The sequence below is a fragment of the Onychomys torridus genome, chromosome 1, assembly GCF_903995425.1.
Source record: "Onychomys torridus chromosome 1, mOncTor1.1, whole genome shotgun sequence".
NCBI lineage: Eukaryota > Metazoa > Chordata > Mammalia > Rodentia > Cricetidae > Onychomys > Onychomys torridus.
In genome coordinates this window covers 16,761,700-16,771,370 of record NC_050443.1, presented here as the reverse complement: position 1 = coordinate 16,771,370, position 9,671 = coordinate 16,761,700, and the positions used below count along the sequence as shown (strand labels likewise).

The following is a 9,671-nucleotide window of genomic DNA, read 5'->3' as shown; positions in this document are numbered from 1 at the left end:
CCTTGAATTCTGGAGATCTGCCTCCCATGTGCTGGGATTAAAGGTGTGCACTGCCACCGCCAGGCCTTCATTCTTTTTCATGGGCCCCAATCTCTAGGTCAGCATCCAGTAGACACTCTGTGACCGGAGCTGCCCCACCCTCCCAGCATGCCTTGCACTGACACTTCCCAGAATCCAGGCCACTTGTATTAGCTTGTTTGCCACAATTTTAGCCACCTCGTGTTTGCATGTGTAGTCTAATGTGCTTTCAGTTAGGAGTGTAGCTCATTGAGGCTCACTCTCTGACCGAGGAACAAAATAAACCAAGGACTGCAGCAGACTCCCAGGACCTGCCACCTGCAAAGGCAAGTATCACCACCTTGTGGCTGAAGATCCCACCAAGACATGTGGTTCCCACAGAAAACAAGAGCGGGGCCAACCTTCCAACCTTATCTTTCCCTGTGACACCCTCAAATAGAAAAGTCACCAGCTGCTATTCAAAATGCTTTATTTTCACTTGGTCCCAAGACTTGGGAGGGGCTCCAGAGCGGTTACAAAGCTGCCTAGAGGTTCAGGTGAAGGTCCTGAGGCCAGCTGGTGCAGAGCAGAGGAGGGAGCCCCTTGGAAGGTGAGGCCTCCTAGTCATGCTTGAGAGTGAGCCTCTCGAAGAGGTACTCGCCCAGAGATGGCGGGGGCACACCAGTCTGTGCCGGCTGGGGCCCGGCCACCCTGCGGAGGTTGGTCAGGTGGTTGCCCATCTTCTTGATGAGCTTCACCTCCTCATCCAGGAAGTGGTTTTCCATGAAGTCACAGAGCTGCAAAGGAAGGAGAGCCATCAGACACCCGGCTTTCAGAGGCAGGTGTGAACAGGAGGCAGGAGCATTACTGGAAGTTCAAAGCCAACACAGCAGCAGTGGTCTTGTCCAGGAAGGGAAAAAAGGACTGACAAGAACTTACGTGAGGATCTGCACGAGCAGAAGCCAGGGCGTGAAGATCCAACAGGGCCTGGTTCAGGCTCTTCTCCAGGACCAAGGCAGCTTCCATGGCCTCCTGGGATTTTCCCCACTCATCTTGAGATGGCTTCTACACAGCAGAATATAATCATAACGTCTCAGAATTAGCCTTACACACTCCCTCAGCCAAGGACAAAACTGACTGCATAGGAAACTGAGTGGATACAGTGGAGAAATAGTATGGCCCATGTCTTTAATCCCACCACCGAGGGAGGGGCTGGGAGGTAAGAGAGGCAGATCTCAAGTTCCAGGCCAATTAGGTAGGGCTACAAAATGAAAGCCTGCCTCCCCCAAGTCGCAGCAGTCCTGTGTTCTAAACTTTTACTGCATTTCCCGCATTTAGTTGCCTCTACCCACATGCCCCAGGAGTCCACGCGGTGACCTGGCTTGTGACACCCTGTCGTCCCCCAACGTCCTGCCAATCCACACACACCCCTCAAGGACGGCATGCTCGGTGGTAGCATGCAATGCCCGCCGCTGCTGTTACCTGCACATCCTGGAATAGTGCGCGGCCTCCGCGTTCGTTCTGCATCTTGAGCAGCCGCTCGGCGCCCTCGCGCTTCTCCTCGGCCAATTCGCGGAAGAAGTGGCCTACACCCTCCAGAGCCACGTCATCCCGATCAAAATAGTAGCCCTGCGGGAAGAGGCATGACAAGCCAGAGCTAACGGGATGCAGCGGCTCACGCCTTTACTACTCAGGAGAGAGTCCACCCGTGCTCTCCAAGGAGCCAAGGGTTGAGGGGCGGGGCCGGAGCACCAGGTCTCCGCCCTCGATGGAACAAAGGAGGCCGCGCGTGCGCCGCAGGGTGGGCGAGGGCCAGTTCGAGGGCAAGCCCGGGCTACTCACCAAAGAGAGGTAGGTGTAGGAGGCCCGCAGGTGCAAGTTGACCAGGCGGTTCACTGCAGCCTCCACTTCGGTGGAATAATTCTGGCGAACCTGGGAGCTCATGGCTGGTACGCAGTGTGGAGCTAACCGCGAGAGACGGTGCTGGCTGGTCTGGGAGCCGGCAGCGAGCGAGCAGGGGTCCCAGAGGCGGAGAGGCGGCTGGAAGCTGGCAAAGGGAGTCCCCGGGTCTGCTCCGTCCAAACACTGTTGAAGCAAGACGCAGACTCGGACCTCCGGCGCTGCTCGGGCCGAGCCCAGCTCGGCTCCTCTTATAGGGTGCTGACCCCCCAGGGGGCGGGGCGGCCCGGACCAGGGATTAGCCAATTGGCGGCCGCGTGAGGCGGAGCCGGAAAATGGCAGCTGACCAATCCTGAGCTGAGGAGCCCCTCGGCCCCACCCTCCCCCCCGGGAGGGGAAGTCACGCGCCTGGAGCGCGAGGCCCCGGTGAAATGGAGGCCTGGGGGAGGGGCGGCGCGGGGCGGGGGTCGCGGGCCGAGAAGTGGCGGGGTCACTGCGACCCCGAGAAGGGCTCACTCTGAGGTCCTTCGGGCGTGTCTCCCAAAAGGCAGCTTCGGGGACGTGCGAGTGTGGGTGGGGTCCCCCATGGCGAAGGGGTACCCAGACTTCCGGGGCTCACGATGGGAACCTCCTGGGGGAAGTCTGCAGGACGGAAGGCGTACTTAGACCTGGGGTTACCGGGTGCACGCACGGCCCGGAGTGTCGCAGTCCTGGCCAGCCTGGCCGTCTGGTCCCGTGGGGCTGAATCAGGGGCCTGTCTTTCTAGAAACAGGTGTGCACTGAAAAGTGATCCTTTGGGGAGTCCCTGGGCTTCCTTGCAGCTCGCTCTTTTGGAATTAGAGAAATCTTGAGAACAAACAAGAACTCAAGACCCAGGAACAGGTGGTCTTCAGCCCAACACTTGATGCCCGCGAGGGCCACGTGGCACAGGCCAGGCCCCATCCTGAAGGGAGCTCATGCTATAAGCTGCAAAGATGGGTCACGGAGTCCTACCCTGGGGCCTAGGAAATGGCCCGCTGGGTGCTGCGGAGGACCTGGGGGGTGAGGGGCGCCAAGCTGCTGAGTCACGCTGAGCTCAGCTCGGTGGTTGTGGGGTGGTTGTGGGGTGGTTGTGGGGTGGTTGTGGGGCGGGGCACTGGCCTCACCCCGGCTGGTAGCCTGCTGAGGGCCTTGCTGGGGGCTGTGCCTGTTTTTCCCTGCGGTTCGCCCCTTTCTTTCCCTGAGTGTGGTCAGGCAGTTTTATCTCGGGGCGGCTTGATGTCTGCAGTGCCCTGTTGATTTGGGGGCCAGAGTTACGCATTAACCACAGCTCTGCAGAGCCCGACCTTTGGCCTCCAGCCCGACAGGCCTGGACAGGGTTATGCAGGCAGAATTAGACCAAACCCCGAGGGGGGGGGTGCACGCGTGGTAAGGTGAGGAATGCAGGTGGCAACGACTCAGAACTGAGGGGCAAGGACCAAGTCCCCTCTAAATGTCCGCCTCTCTTCACTTCCGGTGCCTCTCGGGCAATCCAGCACATAGGAGTTTGCTCCGATTCCTCTGGCCTCCTCTCCCTCCACTCTGGACCTCTGGCCTCCCAGGCCTGCAGTTTACAGACCCCGTGCCCAGGGCTAAGGAAGGCTAAGGAAGGCGCAGCTGCTACCCTTAGGCTTCACGGAGCGGTGTGTTCCTGTTTAGCCTGTGCTTGTCATACCAGCTGGGGAACACTTGACCATACAATCTAAAGTGGACCTGAGGTTTATTGTCCCCTCCCCCAGGCCACCATTCCCACCCCTCCCAATAATTACAAAAGTAAGAAAAATGCCTGTCCCCGTCCCCATTCATCCCAAAGAACGCCATAATTTATGAAGAAAAAACACAGTCCAAGGCAGCGGGCGGCCTCAGCCCATCTTCTTCCAGATCGTGAGTGAGGCAGTGAGGATTCCAGCCACAAAGATAGTCACTGTCTGCCACGTGGGGGTCCCGAAGTACGAGAGGAGGCCGTCCTGGGGACAGAGAGGTCACATGAGGGGTGCTCAGGGGACCCAGGCCTATAATCCCAGCACCCAACACTCAGGAACCTGAAGCAGGAGGGTTACAAAGTTGAATATCAACCTGGGAAATTTGTTGAGACCCTCACTCAAAAACTAAACAGTACTCCAAAGGCAGAGGCAGGTGGATCGGAGTTCAAGGTCAGCATATTCTACAAAGGGAGTCCAGGGCACAGAGAAACCCTGTCTCAAAACTTGGGTGGCAGGCTGGGGATTTAGCTCAGTGGGAGAGGCTCACCTAGCAAGCCCAAGACCTTGGGGTCCATCCTCAGCTTAAAAAAAAAAAAAACCAACAAAGAAACACCTCGGGAGGCAGAGACAGGCAGATAGATTTCTGTGAGTTTGAGGCCAGCCAGGGCTACACAGTGAGACCCTGTCTCAAAAAGGGGGGGGGGGGCAGGTAGGGGGGGCTGGAGAGATGGCTTAGGCTGCTCTTCCAGAGGTCCTGAGTTCAATTCCCAGCAATCACATGGTGGCTCAAAACTATCTGTAATGAGATCTGGCGCCCTCTTCTGGCCTGCAGGGGTACATGCAGGCATAACAATGATATACATAATAAATAAGTCTTTTTAAAAAAATAAAATAAAGGGGTTGGGGATTTAGCTCAGTGGTAGAGCACTTGCCTAGCAAGCACAAGGCCTGGGGTTCGATCCTCAGCTCCAAAAAACAAACAAACAAACAAACAAACAAAAATAAAAATGTGAAGTGCAAATGTGAATTTAACAAACAAAAAGCTGCAGATTTTCAACGCTGTACATAAACTCCTTTGTTACAAATAAATATTTATGCTTCTAAAAAAAAGTTCAAGAGCATCTTCAGCTACAGAGGAATTTTGAGGCTAGCCTGAGATACATGAGACCATCTCAAAACATAAAGAAATATCGGGGGTTGGGGATTTAGCTCAGTGGTAGAGCACTTGCCTAGCAAGCGCAAGGCCCTGGGTTCAGTAATCAGCTCCGGAAAAAAATAAAATAAAATAAATTTAAAAAAATAAAATAAGGGCTGGAGAGATGGCTCAGAGGTTAAGAGCACTGGCTGTTCTTCCAGAGGTCCTGAGTTCAATTCCCAGCAACCACATGGTGGCTCACAACCATCTGTAATGAGATCTGGCGCCCTCTTCTGGCCTGCAGGCATACATGCAGACAAAACACTGTACACATAATAAATAAATAAATCTTAAAAAAATAAAGAAGCGGGCCGGTAGTGGTGCAAGCCTTTAATCCCAGCACTCGGGAGGCAGAAGCAGGTGGATCTCTGTGAGTTCAAGGCCAGCCTGGGCTACAAAGCAAATTCCAGGAAAGGCACAAAGCTACAGAGAAACTCTGTCTCGAAAACAAAATAAATAATTATTTAAGAAAAGAAACAAATATCAAGCTGGGGTCAAAGGGTCACCAGCACACTTGAGAGATTCTGGAAGGAAAGGCATCTATCTGCTGGAACAAGTCAAGTCAGGTCACAGAAGTCAGTAGGTACCAGATCGTACCAAGATGGTATACATAAGAACAGATAACGTCTGATGGCCTGGTGCACCTCTGTGATGGACCTTGGTTCTACTTAAGTGGGTCTCAATCTGTGGGTTTTGACCCCCATCCCATATCAGATATCCTACATATCAGGTATTTACACTATGATTTGTAAAAGTAGTAATGAAGTGATTTTATGGTTGGGGTCACCTCAACATGAACAACTGAAGAAAGGGTCGTAGCATTAGGAAGGTTGAGAACTGCTCATCTAAAGTGTGGCAAGGACTAAAGGGTCTCACCCAGCCACCCTGGTCTTGGATCCAGACAAGCAGCCGCTCTCGGAGGAAGTCCAGTGTCCAGCCCATGATGGTTCTGATTAGCTCGGGCACTTTGGTGCAGAGGGCCTGCAGGGAGTACGAAGGTTACACTGGGGACTGTATCCTCTGTCTCTACTAAGCACTCTCCCCTTTCCCCATAGTTTGAGTCAGCTTCATTAAGCTAGGAAACGCCACTGATTTGTTCAGAAACCCTCAATGATTCCTCAGTGCCCTCTAGATAAAAACTGAAAGGCAGGGCAGAGGTAGGACTCAATGGTAGAGCACTTGCCAGCATGTGTGTTCCCCTGGTTCCATCCCCAGCACCACAAACACACACTGGGAAGAGAGCTACGAGTGTGTGTGTGAGCTGACTTTCAGGACCCAGACACTGAGGTTTGATTTCTTTGAGACAGGGTTTCTCTGTGTAGCCCTGGGTGTCCTGAACTCTCAGTAGACCAGGCTGGCTTAGAACTCTAGAGATCCAACTGCCTCTGCTCTCTGAATGCTGGGATTAAAGATGCACACTACCACTCCTGGCCCAGACACCTAGTCCTTTTGGAAGGACAAGGATGTGGAGGACCCTTAGGGGACTGAGGCATACTTCTGGGTCCCTGGGAACAATGGCAATCTGGAAAAGATCGAATGCCACATGGTCCATGTGAAGACCTGCACCCAGTTTTGTTGTTTTGAGCTGGAGTTTCCCAACAGTGCCCAAGCCAATCTTGAACTTCTGGACTAAAGTGAGTCTCTTACCAGTGTGACTGGGATGATATGCATACCCACCACAGGCAATCCACCTCTTCATATTTATCTCTCTGATGCAGGCTGACTCTGACTGAACATGTCTTAATTCAGCAATTCTCACCCCTCAAAGCTTGGGTCCTAAGCCATCTTCTAGAGGTTTTCTAGACCAGGTTAAGACCACATCCTGGCAGACTCAGCACTTGCTCTCTTGATTGGAACAATGCTCTCTTCCCAGCCTGCATTTTGGGTCCCAAGGGGGACTACTGTATGGACCACTATCCTTCTGCCTCCAATATTGAAGTCCCATCAGCTCAGGTAGGAGACCACATCAAGAAGACGGAAGGTGGCATGGACGATGGTCAGAGTTCTTACTCTGTGTAAGAGTAAGAAAAAAAAAAAAGGAAAAAAGAAAAAGAAAAAAAGGGAAATAAAAGAAAAAAAAAAAAAAAGAATGTACCGAACATGTGACAGTACCATTAAAAATAACAAAATATGGCAAGAAATAGCTCTGCCCCAGTCTCCCTGCTCCAGCCCTAACATACCTGTCAGAGTCTGGTCTCCTTATCTAAATGTTCTCCATATCTAAAGATGACCTTGAACAACTCCTACCTCCAGCTTCCCAAGTCCTGGAACTGCAGGCATGCACGAGTCACACCTGGTTTATGTGATACTGAGCCCAGGGCTAGTGCATATGCTAGGCAAGAACTCTTATCAACTGAGCCATAGTCCCAGCCCCCTATTTATGTTTGTGTATTGTGATGGGAGATAGAACCTAAGCTTCGCACATGCTATGCTGAGGGACCACTATTCATCTACACGACCACAGCTTGTCACGTCCATTTCTGGGGTTTGTTTTGTTTTTTTAACTAGGTTTTAGGTAGTCTAGGATAGCCTGAAACTCAGTATTTAGCTACAGCTAAGCTTCAACTTTGATATTCCTACCTCAGCCTCATGAGTCCTAGAATTACAGGCTTAAGCCACCACATCCGCTTTAAGGACATCTATCCTGAGAAATCTTTCTAGACTTGTCTGATCTATCTTAATATTCTACCTTACCTCACTTCACACCTAACAACCAACCTGAGCTCCATCAAGGAAGGGCTAGCTTGTTTTGTTCTGGGCAGAGGCCAGGTACTGGGGTCAGGCCATTAGACGTTTGGCCCAATACATTTCTTGAACAAGTAAATACACAGCCATCTTTCTCCACTCCCTGGACCTGACCACTGCCAGGTAATCACAGACCTAAGGGTACACCCCTGGGCCCATGACCCTGGAGCTGCCCACCTTGAGCACCAGTTTGCTAGCAAAGTAGAAAAGGGCAACCACCCGGCCCCAGTTGAAGTTGCCATCAGCAAACATCTCAGCTGCCACACGGAAGAAGACCTCTCGGGGGGAGTCTGTATCCACGTCCGCAATCATCCTACGGGAGAGAGAACAGCTAGCTACTGGGCAAGATGGTCAGACTCCGTGCAGGAGTGTTCCCACAGCTTCCCCAGACTAAAGAAAAGGAAACAGGCCAAGCAGCAAAAGAGGCAACAAGCTGGGAACGAGACGAGACCCCCAAGAAAGCAAAGGAACAGGACCTCGGAATTAGAGTTTCCAGGTCCTGGGGAGTAAGGGACTAGGGCCTTCACTCAGCAGGAGCATGTCCTCCTAGTATCTACAAGTGGAGGGCAGTAGAACAGCCTGCCTTAAAGTGTGACTTGGTGGTTAAGCACCTGCCTACGATTATCAGTGCAGTGTCAGAGGCATGGCTCAGTGGTAGAGCACCTGCAAGCATCTACCAGCGAGGGCCTGGAGACATGGCTTTATGGTAACTATTTATGTAGCATCCACTAGTAAGAGGCTAATAAGTAGAGCTTGCTAGCATTCAGCAGTGAGGGGCAGTGGGCGTGGCTCACGAGTAGAGCACTTACCTAGAACCCACTAGTGACTCAGAGAAGACTTGACACACACCAAGTAAGGGGCTGGGGGTGCAGCTCAGGGTTAAAGGGCCGGTCTACCATGTAAAAAGACCCCGGAGTCTGTCCCCAGCAGGGAAAGTCTTAGCTGAGTGGTGGAACACCTGGTTCCTTGGGAGGACAAAAGCGCCTGAGTTCTTGAGGTGGCAGGAAACCCCTGGATGGACCCCACGTTCCAGGAACCACACCTCTGCAGCTCCATGTTGCTGTCCAGCTCATCTCCAATTCGCCTGAGACACTCGCTCAGCTTCTTGGTGGATGCGTCCTGGGGTGGCTGCTCCAAGGTCAGCTCAGGTGTCTCCCCTGCCATCCTCCCAGCTCGATCCTGGATGAAACTAGATGTGAATGTAAGTGGGGGAGGGAGGCGCAGAGTGAGAACCGAGTGTTGCTCCTGAAGCCCACCCCACCACAACAGGGCCTCACACTCACCCCTGTAGCAAAAAGGCTCCTGTCTTCATGATCTGCTCAGAGCTGGTGGGCCCTGGTGGAGAGAGGAGGAAAGGGGTGCCTGGACTCCTAGGTCCCGGGAAGTTAGGGGGCTGGGGAGGCTCCTAACCCTGAGGGGAGACAGAGCTGGGTACCCTAGTGGTGACAGGTAACATGCAAAGCCGGGAGACTGCTTCTGATGGACAGGGGGCGGGACCCGGCCTGCATTCCCGCTCCTCCGAAGACGGAGACAGGGCACCAAACGCAAACAGACGCCGGGCCCGAGGGGCGGCGAAGGGACCCGGCCCAGCCCAGGCCACCAGCAGGAAGTGGCGCTAGAGACAAGCCCGGGCCTGCCCGGGGGCGCGCACGCGGATGTCCGCTCTCGGGGTGCGGATGCGCCGGGCGGGATGGATCCGTGCGCCCCAGCCTGCTCCCGCCCGAGCCCGGAGCCGACGGGGTCCCGGGGTCCCTCGACCCGGCCTCGTCCTCCACCTCCCGCCTCACCGCCGCCTCCGAGATGCTCCCCCGACCCGTCCATCACTGCCGCTGCCTCTGCCGGGTGCGCCCCGGGCGGCTGCGGCGCGTCCCGGTCACGTGACCACTCCCGGACGTGCGCCCTTCACGTGGGTGCCCCGCAACATGGCCACCGCCCCGCAGTGCGGGGCACGTGACTTCCGCGTCCGTCGGGGCGGGGCCTCTGACGCAAGAGTGCGCGTGCGCGCTTCCCCCTGAAGCCGGACTAGTGCCCGGTTTTTTCTTCCATTATCCGCTTTTCCCTAGCTTTCTGGTAGAGAGCCCTAGGGGGGCTGAAGCAGAAAAAAAAAAAAACCA

The 9,671-nt window shown here is 54.1% G+C and overlaps 2 protein-coding genes across 4 annotated transcripts; both read right to left on the bottom strand.

The window, feature by feature from the left end:
- Positions 1 to 470: 470 nt before the first annotated feature.
- Ftl (ferritin light chain) lies at positions 471 to 2,155 on the bottom strand. Its single transcript, XM_036202863.1, has 4 exons — positions 1,840 to 2,155; positions 1,480 to 1,626; positions 937 to 1,062; positions 471 to 794 (listed from the first exon to the last, which is right to left on the bottom strand). The coding sequence occupies exons 1-4, from the start codon at positions 1,939 to 1,941 to the stop codon at positions 618 to 620; spliced, it is 552 nt and encodes a 183-aa protein (XP_036058756.1). The 5' UTR covers positions 1,942 to 2,155; the 3' UTR covers positions 471 to 617.
- A 1,462-nt stretch (positions 2,156 to 3,617) lies between these two features.
- Bax (BCL2 associated X, apoptosis regulator) lies at positions 3,618 to 9,497 on the bottom strand. Of its 3 annotated transcripts, none has more exons than XM_036202836.1 (6): positions 9,345 to 9,497; positions 8,841 to 8,892; positions 8,600 to 8,746; positions 7,735 to 7,870; positions 5,689 to 5,793; positions 3,618 to 3,881 (listed from the first exon to the last, which is right to left on the bottom strand). In XM_036202836.1, the coding sequence occupies exons 1-6, from the start codon at positions 9,376 to 9,378 to the stop codon at positions 3,777 to 3,779; spliced, it is 579 nt and encodes a 192-aa protein (XP_036058729.1). In that variant the 5' UTR covers positions 9,379 to 9,497; the 3' UTR covers positions 3,618 to 3,776. The 3 variants fall into 3 exon arrangements, with proteins under 3 accessions (XP_036058729.1, XP_036058743.1, XP_036058737.1); XM_036202850.1 differs by having other exon boundaries at positions 3,618 to 3,910; positions 5,651 to 5,793; positions 9,345 to 9,459; XM_036202844.1 differs by lacking the exon at positions 8,841 to 8,892 and having other exon boundaries at positions 3,758 to 3,881; positions 8,600 to 8,747; positions 9,344 to 9,418.
- Positions 9,498 to 9,671: the final 174 nt, after the last annotated feature.

Excerpts from the sequence above, each read along its gene's own strand:
- Ftl (XM_036202863.1), bottom strand. The coding sequence starts at position 1,941 with ATGAGCTCCCAGGTTCGCCAGAATTATTCCACCGAAGTGGAGGCTGCA. Across the intron at positions 1,063-1,479 it reads CACTATTCCAGGATGTGCAG|AAGCCATCTCAAGATGAGTG; the intron begins GTAACAGCAGCG and ends TCTGCTGTGTAG. Across the intron at positions 795-936 it reads CTGCTCGTGCAGATCCTCAC|CTCTGTGACTTCATGGAAAA; the intron begins GTAAGTTCTTGT and ends CTTCCTTTGCAG.
- Bax (XM_036202850.1), bottom strand. The coding sequence starts at position 9,378 with ATGGACGGGTCGGGGGAGCATCTCGGAGGCGGCG. Across the intron at positions 5,794-7,734 it reads CTAGCAAACTGGTGCTCAAG|GCCCTCTGCACCAAAGTGCC; the intron begins GTGGGCAGCTCC and ends TACTCCCTGCAG. Across the intron at positions 3,911-5,650 it reads TGCCACACTTTAGATGAGCA|CACCCCTCATGTGACCTCTC; the intron begins GTTCTCAACCTT and ends GGGTCCCCTGAG.